This window comes from Populus alba, chromosome 19 (genome assembly GCF_005239225.2).
Source record: "Populus alba chromosome 19, ASM523922v2, whole genome shotgun sequence".
In the NCBI taxonomy this organism is placed as follows: Eukaryota; Viridiplantae; Streptophyta; class Magnoliopsida; order Malpighiales; family Salicaceae; genus Populus; species Populus alba.
In genome coordinates, this window is record NC_133302.1 from 16,188,772 (window position 1) to 16,205,183 (window position 16,412).

At 33.5% G+C, this 16,412-nt stretch overlaps 2 protein-coding genes across 2 annotated transcripts; both read left to right on the forward strand.

The window, feature by feature from the left end:
• Positions 1-619: 619 nt before the first annotated feature.
• LOC118055945 (exopolygalacturonase-like) lies at positions 620-2,389 on the forward strand. Its single transcript, XM_035067976.2, has 4 exons — positions 620-751; positions 897-1,205; positions 1,302-1,817; positions 2,161-2,389. Exons 1-4 carry the CDS (start codon positions 620-622, stop codon positions 2,383-2,385), a joined length of 1,182 nt encoding a protein of 393 aa, XP_034923867.1. The 3' UTR covers positions 2,386-2,389.
• Positions 2,390-7,756: 5,367 nt separating this feature from the next.
• On the forward strand, positions 7,757-9,939 carry LOC118055948 (exopolygalacturonase-like). The gene is made up of 5 exons (XM_035067978.2): positions 7,757-7,903; positions 8,068-8,376; positions 8,504-8,727; positions 9,168-9,459; positions 9,711-9,939. Exons 1-5 carry the CDS (start codon positions 7,757-7,759, stop codon positions 9,933-9,935), a joined length of 1,197 nt encoding a protein of 398 aa, XP_034923869.2. The 3' UTR covers positions 9,936-9,939.
• The last annotated feature ends 6,473 nt before the right edge of the window (positions 9,940-16,412 follow it).

Here is a 16,412-nt window from a genome sequence, read left to right on the forward strand (position 1 = left end):
AATACATATAATGCTTCCGTAATAAAATATTTTGATAGAATTTGTACTTTTTTTTAGCTGTTAAGGCATGAATAATAGTTTTATGAATCTTTTATTATTATAATTTTATGTATCCTTAGTCTCAAGTTTCATTTTTTTTTCATTCTCTTTATATTTATTAATTGACTTATTTTTAAGGATTTAGAATCTTGTTAATGTTTTTTTTTTCATAGATTGATGTTATTTAAAGTTTTATTACATACTATTTCAAGGGCAAAAATAAAACAAAATGGAATCAACATCTTCAATAACAGAATCTTCAAAAATAGAAGCATTTTTATTACATTAAACAAATCTTTACATGAAATTAGAATTGTATGGACAGTGTGATCGATATATATAGATTTTTCTTAGAACATTTTGATATGCTATATTGCAAGAGAAGCTAATAATAGCAATGACATTGAAGGGCAAAGCTACAACCTTGCACAAACATGGACAAAATTCATCAACTGCATGATAAATTTACGAGTGGTGTTGAATTCCCCTCTCGCCCTATAAAGGATCGCAATGGAAGATTAAGAAATTCATTCCTTTTCCTAGAGTATTGAAGAAAGAAAGCAACATAGCTGACAAAAAGATGGGCCTGAAAGTTGTATCCTCAGCAATAATATCATTCTCAGTATTTTTATTGTTAGCATCAGCAGCTAAAGCCCAATCAAAAGGTGTCTTCGATGTGACTAAATATGGTGCCGATAAAGATATCACAGAGGTATCTTATATATTTTCTCGCACGCATGCGTTTGATTTTTAAATAGCTGAATATGTAGTATTCGCGTCAGAACTTATTTACGTTTCCTTAGAATTTGAGACCTGCTGATCCTCTCTAAACATTTCCCTTCTCTTTCCATTTTTAGGCATTAACCAATGCTTGGAAAGATGCTTGTGCTTCAACAAACCCCAGCAAAGTTCTTATTCCAAGTGGGACATACTCGTTACGGAAATTGACTCTAGCAGGTCCTTGCAAGGCTGCGATTGAGCTCCAAGTTGATGGCATATTGAAGGCACCGGTTGACCCAAATCAGTTCTCAGGAGGTCATTGGGTTAATTTCGGATACGTAGATAAATTTACATTGTCGGGAAGCGGCACTTTTGATGGGCAGGGAAAGGCTGCATGGAGCAAAAGTACATGTCAGAAAGATAAAGATTGTGACAGCCTCCCAATGGTAATCTACTCACCATTATGAAGCCTAATTATATGTTATGGCACTACCAAGGTTTCTTTAATCATTTGCCTTTTGTTTGCTTCTAACATGGATCAGAATATAAGGTTCGATTTCATCACCAATGCATTAGTCCGAGATATAACTAGTCGAGATAGCAAGAACTTTCATGTTAACGTCTTGGGGTGCAGAAACCTCACCTTCCAGCATTTTACCGTGAGTGCACCTGGTGAGAGTGTAAACACCGATGGAATCCACATCGGCCGATCTACTGGGATCTACATTATCGATTCAAAAATTGGCACAGGCGATGATTGTATCTCCGTGGGGGATGGCACCGAGGAACTACACATCACAGGAGTAACATGTGGACCTGGCCATGGCATCAGTGTTGGAAGTTTAGGGAAATACCCCAATGAGAAACCTGTTTCTGGAATATTTGTCAAGAACTGCACCATCTCAGATACTACAAATGGCGTTAGAATAAAATCTTGGCCAGCTTTATACGGTGGTGCCGCATCTAACATGCATTTTGAGGATATTGTCATGAACAATGTCCAAAACCCTGTCATCATAGATCAAGTGTATTGCCCATGGAACCAATGCAGTCTAAAGGTATTGCTTTTTTCTGTTACCATAAGGATATTTTCACAGTACTAATAAATTACTGTGACAATATTTTACCCAATTCGTGGCTCAAACACTCCACAATTTATCAAAATCTTTCTTACATCTTATGAAAAAAAAATGTTTCAACGCAATTCGCAATTCATAGTATTGACTGTGAAGCAAACATGCTGTGCACTGCATTCCATAATTGGTTGCATCAGGCTAGATCCATAATGCAATTCTGAAGAACGCCTACACAAGCATACTAATTTTTTTATGTTCATTAGTTCTAGGGAGATTACTAAAAGTCTATTGGGGTCTTAATGTTCTTTCTTGTTTTCTTTTGCAGGCTCCATCAAAAGTGAAGATCAGTGATGTTAGTTTTAAGAATATAAGGGGAACTTCCGCAACTCCGGTTGTTGTTCAGATTGCTTGCAGCAGTGGCATCCCATGTGACAAGGTGCAGCTTGCTGACATTAAACTTGCATATAGCGGACCAGACGGCCCTGCAAAATCCCAATGTTCTAACGTTAAGCCCATAATTTCTGGGATAATGAGCGCATCCGGATGTTGAAGATAGGGACTTCCATCTGAAATTCTTTTGGTTTCGTCATTCGTAGGCTCGTTTTTAGATGGAGAAGTCCATCTTGTAATTTTGATTAAACAGATGAATAAAATTTAATTATTTTAATTTTAAATACAAGATCGCTTGGTTTCTTTTACAATTTAATTTCAATAAATCTTCAATCTTATGTATAAAAAAAAAGATGCAAAAACAGTGTAAATCATATAGCAACCCTAAAAGATTTTTCCTTTATTTTTTTTAATTTATTACTTACGGTCCATGCCCTTTTTTGGTACAAATTCCTTTTACTCTTATTTTTTTTTAGTTTGAATATTACATTTTTGTTTAATGATTTTTTTAAAAAAATATTAATTAACTTTGTCAAATATGACCTGAAACGAATATTTCTTAACTTTGAATAATTGATTGTTGTTTAATTGAATTTGTTACTCTACACACATTTCTGAACTTTGAAAATTGAAGGCACTCAATTAATAAATCCTTGTAGATATTTAAATAGAAAAACTAAAACTACAATAGTATGCATTTTAAAAAGTATTTTATAAAAAATAGAAAAATAAATTCATATCAAGAGGGCAAAACTTGAAGTAGAATAGAAAATTAACAATTTCACAAGCCAAATATATAATATCTCCAAAAATAAATGATCCAAGTTGAATTAAGTTATGAAACTTATTTTTTTAAGAATGATATTATTTTTTTAAAAAAATTATATAAACGTCATATTACATAAAATTAATCCTTACAATGTTTTTTGAAATAAGGTTAAATACTAAAAATTAATTAACAGTAGTGATTACCAAATTACAAGTACAAAAAAACTTAAATTTCTTCTTTGAATTAATAGTAGTGATTTCTTCTTCTTTTTTTTGTCATTTAGTATTTTATGTTTTGTTCCTTCAATTTCTTTTTTTTAAAAAAAAAATCGGTTCTTTGACATTGCAATACTATAGGTTTGGGCTTGGTGCATTGTCTTGTTTACTTATAAAAAATGATGTTGAGAAAAATTTAATTTTATTGATTTACAACAATTAAAGGTTTGTGGACTAACTTTTAAGATTTGAAAAAAATTAAGCCTCGTTAGGGACTTGGTTGCAGGGGCTACCAATCTAGTATGACACTAATAGCCTTGACATAGTAATCTATTTTTATTTACCTTTTCATTTGACATACAGTAAGATATTTTTATACAAGGGTAAAAAAACAAATCACATGTTTCTTTTCTCAAATTAAAAATTCCTTTCAAAATTTTCAATCTTATTACATAAAAAAATTGAATATGAGAATTTGCATCCAATAGTAAAAAACAAAGCATGTTATCGTCAAGGTTTGAAGGAGTGATAAGATTTTTTTTATTATTATTTTATCCTTTTAGATTTGGTATTTTTAGGAATTGGCTTAATAGTTTATTTTGATTGCCTAAATATAGAGACCTTGTAATATCCAAGAAAAGTTTTGGAGATTGGTTTGTCAGAATAAAACTAAGTTCTACTAATTTGAAGTAATTAGGGGTTGAAGAAACAGATTTTACGCTAAATCAAATACAGAGGACTAAAGTTAATATTCGTGTAAAGATTGGTTGGCGCGTGCAATGCATATGTAATAAGTGAAGCAGGTTGCAGTGCTTTGGTGGTGCTTGTAACTTCCTCTGATTACTAAACATTGCATTCCTCGATTGGTGATATTTTATTCTTCTCTCTCTATTTTATCTCTCATCTCCTTCGGATTAGCGTTGATCTATCAAAGTTGTTGTTGTGCCCTCCTCGTGGGGGCGTGATGTTGCGGCGGCACTTTTCGGGCGGCGTTCTGGAATGCTCTTTGGTTGGTTTAGGGAGACGCAACCTAGAATTATGGTACTAGGAACCCTATCTCGTCTTTTAGATATTCTTATATTAAAGTGAATAATATAAAATTATTATCCCTAATAATATTTTTTATATTAACTCCTTTTATGTTTTTTATCCTTATATTAAAAGTGAATAATATATTCTTCTTGCCAAAAATAAATTTTTAATATTTTTAAAAATACAGGCCAAAATCATTTGGGATTTTACAAACTTGCTGTTAAATCCATGAAATATATTCTTCTTTTTTTTTTTATCTATTTAACACCAAATAAAAAAAGGTAATAGAAATAAAATGCAATACACACATGTCCTTCTTTTTTATTATAGTTTTTACTCACACATCCTACAATTACATGTTTATAGATCATGAAAATTAAAAATAATTTAAACACACAAACATTAAACATTTAGAATCTACAAAATAGGCCTCCCAAAATTCACAAATTAATCTAGAGAATCTGTTGCAAACCTAAGAACAGTGCTAGGAAGCTTCTGGGAGTAGAGGAACAATGCCAACGCGTTGGTCTCACTCTCCATGCCACTAGCAGTGCGTGAACCCACGTGTTTTCGCCCATGAAGCGAGAAAAATGGTGGTTCTCGAACTTTTTTACTCTTCTTATCCTTGTGCTGGCGATGAGTGTCACCACTACCTACAAAAGAACAAAATCACACAAGGTAGTTCATTTTATTTTTTTTCTTTTGTTCCCAAATGATTTCCTTTTATACTAGTTTTCACCTTCACCTGTCATTTCAATGAAAGAAGTAGGTTGTTGGTATTGTGTTCTAATCGTGGATATTATCATGTTGTCATTTTGGGGTCAAATTGGAGCTGGATTGTGTAGGACTCAACATAAATGGAGATGGGTTTTGAGAGAGAGAGAGAGAGTGATGTCGGGTGGAAAGCTAAAGCGATAGTGAAAAAGCTATCATAAATGACTGGAACATGGACTTCTTTAACTTAGTGGACATGGTGCTAGCTACCATTGGTTTTGGTTTTATAGGGAGTTGGTGGTGGTACTGGAGGTGGAGGCTTCTGGTGTTGATATTGATAGTAGAGAGGTCAAGGAGGCAATTCTAGTGGTGGAAGATTCAACGCCTGTCATTGGATTAAGAAAATTGATTGCGGACCATTTGATTAAAAGTTGGGTTACTGGTGAGAGGGTTTCCTATTTTAAAGTTAGTCTTCTCCATTCCAAAATTACAATTAAATCACTAAAATATAAATGCATTTTTTTATTTTTTTTCTTTGATTTGTTTTTGTGTTTTGACTTGTGAAAAAAAGGCAACATTAATATTGACGCAATGAGCGCATTAAAAACTAAATGCATGGATAGTTTTTTTTTTTTTAATTATTTGGAAAGACGTTGAAAATGATGCAATTATTTCAATATTTTGAAAAATTGGTCAAAATTGGATAGTAATAGAAGCCCCCTCTTTACAATATTTACACGGTAAAAACTTATCAAGTGCTTTTCATTGTAAGTTTGTAAAAATAATCAGATTGTTCTTCAAAACTTAATCTTCTCAAAGTTTTAGTTCAGTTGACTTGAAACTCTATCTTCACAACAATCCTCTTTAACCAAAAACTATAATTCAAATATTTTTGTCAAGAAATGTCATCTCGATAACTTTTGCTCTCAGCTCAGTTGACTTGAAATCTTGCATCTCAGTGATATCCTTTAACTAGAACTTTGGTTTCACAGATCGATTAACTTGAAATTCTAATTTGGTGATTCCATTTAACCATAACCTAAAATCATTGTCTTCTGTTCAACTAACCTAAGATCTCAATTTATCAATCCCTTTTAACTACAACGGAAATCTTTGTTTATAGCTCGGTTAATCTAAAATCTCAATATAGCAATTCTCTTTAACTAGAACTAAATTCTTTGTATAAACCCCAAGATAAATAATAATAATAATAATAATAATAATAATAAATAAATAATAAAATCATTGTAATTATAGTTTAATGGTATGAAAAAAAATGAAAAGAATAAATCGAGAAACAAAGTGATAAGAAAATGGAAAAAGAAAAAGGTTTTTTTGGCTAAAATATCAAATTTACCAATAGCTAAAATGGTCCAATTATTTTGAAAAACAACAAGACCGATTTGCTGAACCTGTCAGACCCTTTCGCAAAATAGTTAGACCATTTTGATTATTGGCTTTATAAAACTGACAAGAAGTTGTTGCGGGAAAGGAGACCACTTTTTATTTTTCTTTTATTCTTGCACCTTTAAAGGCTAAAGAGTGTTTTAAGAGATAAAAACACATCTACTCTTGGAATTGAAAAAAACAAATGAGAGAAAAGATTGAGTTAGAGACAGAATGTTAAGACAAGAGGAAAATAGGGGGAAAACATGGAAGATCTTGACAAGTTAGGATTCGAAGACTCAATTATCTTCGGTTAGGAGTTCTAAACCTAACCTAGCAATTTTATATAAAAAGATAACAACTAAGGTTGAAATCATGAGATTGATGCTAGGGTTTACAATGAAATTTTAGAGAAATGTAAATTGACTATATATATATCAATCACCCAGTCCATAGTAGCCTTAATTTCATGGAAAGATTTGTTTAATTTTATAAAAATTCCTCTATTTTTGAAGATTTTGTTATTGGAGATGTTGATTCCATTTTATTTTATTTTCGCCCTTGATATAGTATATAATAAAACTTTAAATAACATTAGACTTTCTAAATTATCTCTCTCTCTCTCTCTCTCTATATATATATATATATATAGCTAATAATAGTAATGAAAATGAATGGTAAAGCTACGACCTTACACAAAAATGGACAAAATTCATGAACTTCACCTTTTGTTTTTTTATTAAAAAAAAAAAACAATTCCATGAAAATTTGTGTTATAATTTATTTAAACTACGTTTCCAAAATTCTGAAGCATGAAAGTAGAGAAATAAAATATAGACAATAACTCAAAAACCCCTATCATAGATCAAGCGTGTTGTCCATTTGAATTAGAGTACTAAAAAGGCATTGCAATTTCCTCTCAAAAGAATATTTCACTGTATTAAAATTGTGATGTTACTCTATCTTTGGGGCTCAATAGTTTATCCAAAATCATTTTTATAACTTAAAAAAAATTGTCTTTTTGAAGTTTTTTTCTTCCTTCTTTCCGTAGGTTCCATCCAAAGTGAAGATTAGCTATGCTTTGTATCAACATATAGAAGCAACTTCTTCAACTCTGATAGTTGTTCGGCTTCTGGTTATCAAACTTAAATCTATATATATATATATATATAGAGAGAGAGAGAGAGAGAGAGATTTTTCTGATAATATTTTGATATGCTATATTGCAAGAGAAGCTCATAATAGTAATGGAATTGAATGGCAAAGCTACAACCTTGCACAAACATGGACAAAATTCATCAACTGCTTGATAAATTTACGAGTGGTGTTGAAGTCCTCCCTTGCCCTATAAAGGATCAACATGGAAGGTTAAGAAATTTGTCCGTTTACCTAGAGCAGTGAAGAAAGAAAGCAACATGGCTAACAAAAAGATGGGCTTGGAAGTTGTGTCATATGCAATAATATCATTCTCAGTAGTCTTATTGTTAGCATCAACTACTCAAGCCCAGTCAAATGGTGTCTTCGATGTGACTAAATATGGTGCCGGTAAAGATATCACGGAGGTATCTTATATATTTTCTCGCATGCATGCATATGACTTTTAAATAGCAGAATATATAATATTCGAGTCAAAACTTATTTATGTTTCCTTAGATTTTCAGCGTAACACCTGAATTTGATAACTATTGATCCTCTCTAAATATTGCCCTTTTCTTTCCCTTTCTAGGCTTTAACCAATGCTTGGAAATCTGCTTGTGCTTCAACAAAGGCCAGTAAAGTTCTTATTCCAAGTGGAACATACTGGTTACGGAGAGTAACACTAGCAGGTCCTTGCAAGGCTGCGATCAAGCTCCAAGTTGATGGTATATTGCAGGCACCGGTTGACCCAGATAAGCTGTCAGGAGGTCATTGGGTTAATTTCAGATACATAGATCAATTTACATTGTCGGGAAGAGGTACTTTTGATGGGCAGGGAAAGGTTGCATGGAGCAAAAGTACATGTCAGAAATATAAAGATTGTGACAGCCTCCCAATGGTAATCTACTCGCCATTATGAAGCCTAATTTCCTCCTCTTGGGTCACAAATTTAGTGAGTTTTTTATTAATTATATGTTATGGCACTAACAAAGTTTCTTTAATCATTTGCTTTTAATATGGATCAGAATATAAGGTTCGATTTCATCACCAATGCATTAGTCCGAGATATAACTAGTCGAGATAGCAAGAACTTTCATGTTAACGTCTTGGGGTGCAGAAACCTCACCTTCCAGCATTTTACCGTGAGAGCACCTGGTGAGAGTGTAAACACCGATGGAATCCACATCGGCCGATCTACTGGGATCTACATTATCGATTCAAAAATTGGCACAGGCGATGATTGTATCTCCGTGGTGATTGGGGCGGAATCCGGGACCGGTGATGTACTGATCTTTGCTCATAGGAGGGTTAAGCACACTGAGACACAATATTTAACGTGGTTCGACAAATTGCCTACATCCACGGGAGAGGTTCATTTTATTTAGAGATAGAGAAAGAATACAACACATGGAGGAGGATCACATTCACTCAACTCCCATCTCTCATTGCTACATAGGGCAGCAGCTGCTGGTGGCAGCAGGGCTGCTGATGGCAGCCCTTCTCTTTCTTTCTCTCTTCTTCTCTCTACATGTCTCACAACTCTCACACTTTGCTGGGCAGCTCCTCTTGAAGTTGGCTGCCAACTTCTTCTCTTCTTCAACAATGGTGGCTACCAAAGTCAAGGTTGGTGGTTGCCACCAACAAGCCTCCTTCTTTGACAATGTCAACATAATTGGCAATATTCCAACACGTGGGGGATGGCACCGAGGAACTACACATCACAGGAGTAACATGTGGACCTGGCCATGGCATCAGTGTTGGAAGTTTAGGGAAATATCCCAATGAGAAACCTATGTCTGGAATATTTGTCAAGAACTGCACCATCTCGGATACTACAAATGGTGTTAGAATAAAATCTTGGCCAAATTTATACGGTGGTGTCGCATCTAACATGCATTTTGAGGATATTGTCATGAACAATGTCCAAAACCCTGTCATCATAGATCAAGTGTATTGCCCATGGAACCAATGCAGTCTAAAGGTATTGCTTTTTCTGTTACCATAAGAATATGTTCACAATATTAAATTACTATGACAATATTTTACCCAATTCGTGGCTCAAACACTCCACAATTTATCGAAATCTTTTTTACATTATGGTAGATCAATAATGCTGCTATTCTGAAGATTGCATGCACATGCATATTAATTTTTTTATGTTCCTTCTAGCCAGGGAGATTACTAGAAGTCTTTTGGGGTCTTAATGTTTTTTTTTTTTTTTTTCTTTTGCAGGCTCCATCAAAAGTGAAGATCAGTGATGTTAGTTTTAAGAGCATAAGGGGAACTTCTGCAACTCCGGTTGCTGTTCGGATTGCTTGCAGTAGTGGCTTCCCATGTCAGAATGTGAAGCTTGCTAACATTAACCTTGCATATAGAGGACCAGGAGGCCCTGCGAAATCCCAATGCTCTAACGTTAAGCCCATAATTTCTGGGATAATGAGCGCATCTGGATGTTGAAGATGAGGACTTCCATCTGAACTTCTTCTGGTTTCTTCATTCATAGACTTGTTTTTAGATGGAGGAGTCCCATCTGGTAATTTTGTTTAAAAAGACAAGGGCGGAGCTAGGAATTTTTCCTGCCCTGGGCCATTAAATAAATATTTAAATGTTTTTTAAGATAAATTATTAACTAATGTATATGAATTTTTAAAGTTAACAGTAAAGTTTTAATTCAAATACACTACCCAAAACATAAAAAAATAAATTTGAAAGTATATAAAATTAAAGTGAAAGTAAAAATAAACTCACTATTAAAGTCACATCCTTCGATGTTTTGTGAAATATAATTCATCTATAATTAAATCTGAATCGATTTTGTAACAACCCCTCAACCGGGATAAAATAACAATCTCATGTCAACTGAAAAACATGGTAATTAAATTTTTTCCCTCTCTCAATTCCTCCTTCCTTCACTTGATTATTTCTTAGATTAGTATTTTATAAGTTGAACTTTGTAAGTTTAAAAGGTTATTCTCTCACTTTCTTTTCTTTTTTTCCTTGGATTTTGTTTATGTTTTTCCCTTACTTTTCTCTTTTACTCTCTCACCTTTCTTTTTTCTATTCTGTTTCTGCCCAGTTGGCAACATATAAAAGGAAGGAAGAACTAGTTTGTTTTTTTTTTTTTGGCAAATAACCATTTTACCCTTAATAAGTCGTTATGCGTTTATTTGACTCTTTTTTTTGTTACCACTTCCAAACTCTTTTCATCCTAAAATTTTAACCAGATTTCATTCAATATATTTTAAGATCCCTCGTAAAATTTCAACTCAATCTGATAGTCGGATTGAAAATTACATCGAATAATATAAAACTGGTCAAATTATGATTTTGTATAAAATTTCTGAATTTCTTCAAAAATTCTGAAATTTTAAACCAAGCTAAAATATCATATTAGAAGGCTCAATGTAAATTTTAAGTATTTTTTGATACCTTAATTGAGAATTAAAATTTTTCATTACATAAAACTAGTAAAAAAATATTGATAAAATCTTGACCTCGACTAGAGCCCACTAGAGCCCATACATGCCTCTGCCCTTGTAAACAGATGAATAAAATTTTATTAATTTAATTTTATATACAAGATCACTGGATCACTCTTACAATTTAATTTTATATATGTACTTATTTCTCAATAAATGTTCAATCTTATGTATCAAAAAAAGCAAAAAAAGTATAAATCTTCTAGCAACCCTGCAAGTTTTTTCCTTTATTTTTTTTTAATTTATTACTTTGGGTTCATACGTTTTTTTTTTTTGTACAAATTTCCTTTTGCTCTTATTTTTTAAATTTTAATAATTAATTTTTTAAAATGATTTTTAATAAATATTATTTAACTTGGCCAAATATGACGTGAAACAAACATTTCTTAACTTTGAAAAATTAAATTGTTGTTTAATTGAATATACTTACGCTATGGACAATTCTTAACTTTGAAAATTAGAAGCACTCAACTAATAAATCCTTGTAGATATTTAAATAGAAAAACTAAAACTATATACACTAAAATAAATTTAAAAAATAACTATTAAACCCACTCCATGTCATTATACATGCTGCTAAAGCTTAGTTCTATGAAGTTTGGTTAAATTTTGTATGTGAGCTTAAAATTATTTGGTAACCCTATATTGTTTAACGAACATCGAGTTATTTCTGCAATCAAAATACTTTTAATTTTTCATGATTGATTAATCTAAATTTTACATGTTAGAGTTTGATCAAAATATTTTCTTTTATTTTGCCAATATACCTTTTGAAAGACATGTCTCTTTATTTCAAGACAATTGTGAGACAAATAACAAAGCACAATTCATTAAAAGTATGGGATGCAGTCCCCATACACATGAAAAACATGTTGAAGCAAAATACAATGCTTATTCATCTATACCCTCTTAGCATTTTGCAAGCTGCTGGTCAAGGTGATGATGGTTGAGTGACTACGTTGTAGATACCATCATTCTTGCAATTTTCAATCAAATAGCTTAGGACTCCATTATGATATTCACATCTCTCGTATGGATTAAACAAAAATTTGCTTTGAACTCAGTTAATCTGAAATCTCAATCTAGCGATTTTTTTAATTTAATTATTTTTTAGTTTTATTTTTCAAGATTAGGTTTATATTATAATTGAGCTTCATTATGTTCTCCACTTTGCCTTCTATTAGCTTCATAATTAATTTTTTTTAGTTCAGCCGATATCTTAGTTGGGGCTACAAATCTAGTATGACACTAATAACCTTGACATAGTAATCTAATCTTATATACCTTTTCATTTGACATAATAAGATATTTTTATACAAGGGTAAAAAAAATCATATATTTCTTTTCTCAAATTAAAAATCCTTCCATAATTTTCAATCTTATTACATAAAAAAAAATTTAAGTATGAGAATTTGCATCCAATAGTAAAAAACAAAGCATGTTATCGTCAAGGCTTTAAAGAGTGATAAGAATTCTATCTTTAAAAAAACTATCTTTGTGCTTGTTAGCTTGATATTAATATATATTCTCCTTCATTTGAAATTTTATGAAAGAAAATAAAGAATTTTGTTAGTAAAAAAACCTAAAATTATCCTTCATAAAACAAATCAATAAAAAATTATTATACAAAACACTAGTTCTGTCTTTAATACTCCTATCAATGTTCTTGTATTTTTTTTTCTACAATGCTAATTTCATTAAATATCATACATGTCTATGTCTTTCTTTTTTTCTCCTTGCTCGTGGCTTAATACCTTGATATGGTTCAGCGAATTACAAATTGAGGATTATTATAGAATGTACCTATATAGGAATTATTGTAGTCATACTCTTGTGTGGTAACCTCATCATTACTATTGTTGTAACCCATTTTTGGGTCCCCACATAAAAAATTATCCCACTACCTAAAAATTCAAAAAAATATATTATAAAAAAAAAGGCAAAAACGGTGCCGTTTGGAAACGACACCATCGTCTTCTTCCCCTGGACACGCAGAGAACAGGGGAGAAGAATCGTTTGTTTTCTTCTCTTTTCGCCTACTTTCTTTCCAGTTTATTGCGCAAAAAGACGCCCACCATGGACACCCACTTGCCTGGCGTTGTTATCCGTTGAAGGTAGTGGAGGGGGCGGCCAACAGTAGCCGCCCCAACACGTTCACCCTCCCCTGTTTTCCTATAAATACAGGGGAGGGCTGTTGAAAAAAAAAAGAAGGAGAGAGAACAGAAAAAAGAAAAAAAAAGAGAAGACCAAGAGAGAAGGCAGAGAAGAGAAGGGAGAGCAAAGAGAGGGGAAAAGAGAGAGAAGGGAGAACACAGAAGAAGAAGGAGCAGTAAAGTAGAAAACAGAAAAATACAGAGGAGAGAGAGAGAGAAGGAAAACCGCCGGCCACCGGGAACCGCCAGCACCGACCCTGCCGCATCAGCTGCTGCCAGCATCAACACCGTTCCAGGTAACTTTCTCCACTGTCATTTTTTTTGCTTCGGCTTCGGCTTCATCTTCATGCAGAACGTTTACGTTCTGCAGCAGATGAAGATTAATTAGCTAGTTACTGTGCTGTGCACAGTAACTGGCTAATTAATTCACGGGTTACTGTGTGCACAGTAACTGGCTAATTAATTTGGGCCATGTTCGGCCCAGCCCATGTAAAAGGGCCAGGTGTGGCCCAGCCCATGCAATTGGGCCTGATCCGGCCCATAAAAAAAGAAAAAATATTATTGTTTTAAAAAATATTTATGATGTTCCCATTTTTTATTTATGTTATTTTTATTAATATCGGGTAGTATTTTTATGTCGTAAAAATACAAATCGGGTATTAAAATACCCGGTTTTTTTGTCACAAACTTCCAAAAATACAAACAAATTAAAAAAAAAACATTTTTGTGCATACGGCCAAGTGTCTCAAATCTAAAATATCATATCGTATTTTTCATATGTCAAAGAACAATATTTTAGCATGCATTTTGGCTTTAATAACCAGTTTATTAAAGTCAAGAGAACATTGGCCAAAATCTCAAAAACAACAAAATATTTTATTTTGTTTGATTTTAGTATCAAGGATTATGAATTTATACGTAAATCGTATTCTTGATATTAAAAAGATATTTTCTTTTGACGACTTTGAATAGTTAGTTTTTTACCCGATAAAGATAAGGATCTCCTTACAGAGGAGGACTTTTCTTAAACCGTAAACGAACCAACAATTCAAAAACCACAACACGATTTTAGATTTTATCAGACATTAAAACAATGCAGCCTACCTTAGGTAGGGCGTAGTTGGGGTGCTAATACCTTCCCTTTACGCAACCAGTCTCCGTACCCGATCTCTAAAGACCAGTTAAGGTTCCTAGTAACCAGAATACTAGGTGGCGACTCCCAGTCCATTTTTTTACTTATAGAGACAAGAATTCCTTGTCTCTAACTATTTTCCAGGAATAAATATTTCTGATTTTTCCTTGAGGGTGGACGATCGCCGCGCCGCCGCACACGTGCGACAGAATGGCGACTCCACTGGGGAATTTGTGGACTAAGCTTTGTTTTGTCTGATTTTTTTATATATATATTCTTTTTTCTTGTGGTTTGCATGTTTATTTTTAATATTTTAATATGCATTTTCTTTATTTTTATTGCTTACGCGCTTTAATTCATGTACATATATATGTCAATGCTTTAATTTGTTGAAACGAATACACAAGCCTTTAAGTTAAGTGGGGAATTAACGATCTGCCCTATGACTATTGGTCGGGTTCAGATGCGTGAAACACCCAACTCATATCTGAGTGCCTGCTTGGGAATGGTGGGCATACGTGCTTTAACTGTTCCTTGCAACGCCCCCATTACTGCCTTTACGAAGGCCGTCACTGGGCAGATATGAGACCTTTTTTGAGACTAGGTAGAAAACCTACCTTTTTTTTTTTTTTGTCTCAAAAAAATGATTAGAACGTAACCTTAGGATTTTTATTACTTTACAGTCTTATATATTACTTTCCTGTTATTTGCATTTGCATTTAATCATGTAACAATCATCATTATAGGTTGAACTGAAATCATGACTGAGTATCAATCTTTTCACAAGTTTGGGCAAGAATCTGAGCTGACCCAGGTAGCTGAAGGAAACTGTCCAAGAATCAATATCAGTACATTACCCGAGATTACCAAAATAAATCACACAATCAATGACTTGGAGAAAATATGGCCCATAATGAGATATGTTGACGATACACTTTTCAAAAGGCGATACGGAAGAATTGCTCAATTAATGAGGCTACCCTTACAAACAACAGCAATCAAAGCCCTAGTAACCTTTTGGGATCCTAGTTATCGATGTTTTACTTTTGGGAGCATAGATATGACACCTACCTTGGAGGAATATGAGAGGATCCTGGATTTTCCAAACAAAAGCCACAGAATTTACCTCAGACGAAATTTTGAAGGCACAGCCGCGGAGGTGATAAAGATGTTAGGCCTGGGAATGATCAGTCAATGCAGAATAGCTAATGGGGGTTTTAAATGGAAGGTCATTGAAGCTAGGATGAAGAAAAATTCTGAGGAAGGCAGATTAGGAGACGAACGATACCGATTGGTGGCTTTTGCTATTTTTGGCCTCGTATTGTTTCCGTCTGAAATTGGGGTCATCAGCTTGGAAGCCGCAAACATATTTTTAGAATATGAGTATGATCAGATCAATCCCTCTTCAGCAATTTTGGCCGAAACCATGTTGTCACTCAACCATTGCAGAATAAATGGCAAGGGGGTAATGAGATGTTGTGTCCCTATGTTATACTTATGGATTATCAGTCATATTGAGACACCAAGGGACATCTTCAACAACTTCTGGTGGTTCGACCTTCGACCATTGAAAGTTACAATAGAAGAGACTTGGAGACATTGGGATGAGAAAGCATGGATAAAGAAGTATTCTACACTACCACAAAGCAACTTCAAATGGAAAGCACCATGGATGAACAACACAGTCTGTATAATGAGTTGTGGAAGTAAGGTATGGGTTCCCCTAATTGGTGTAACGGGATACATCAGTTATGCCCCAGCATTGGTAACAAGACAGTTAGGTGGAATGCAGTATGCACCAAGAACTCTGGGTTTAGCAGATTTCATGGGATTATTCAAACATCAACCATACCTCAAAGAAATGGAACTCATTCGACAAGACTGGGAAAGGCCTGTTCTGGTGAAAAGGGAAGAAGGCAGCATGTTTGACTCATCTATCAGTCAGAATTATGCAAGTTGGAGAAATGGAAAGCTTCTTGAGGTAATAGAGTCTTCAACACATGAGCATCTTGAGTCAATAATGGAGCATCCAAAAAGAAAAAGGACTCTTCATGAGGAGGAACTAAGAAGACAGTTGGAGAGTTGTGGCACAGACCTCGGCAAAAGCAAAAGACAACAACAAGTCCTGGAAAAACAAGTAGAAGAAGAAAATATGATGAGGAATTGCTTA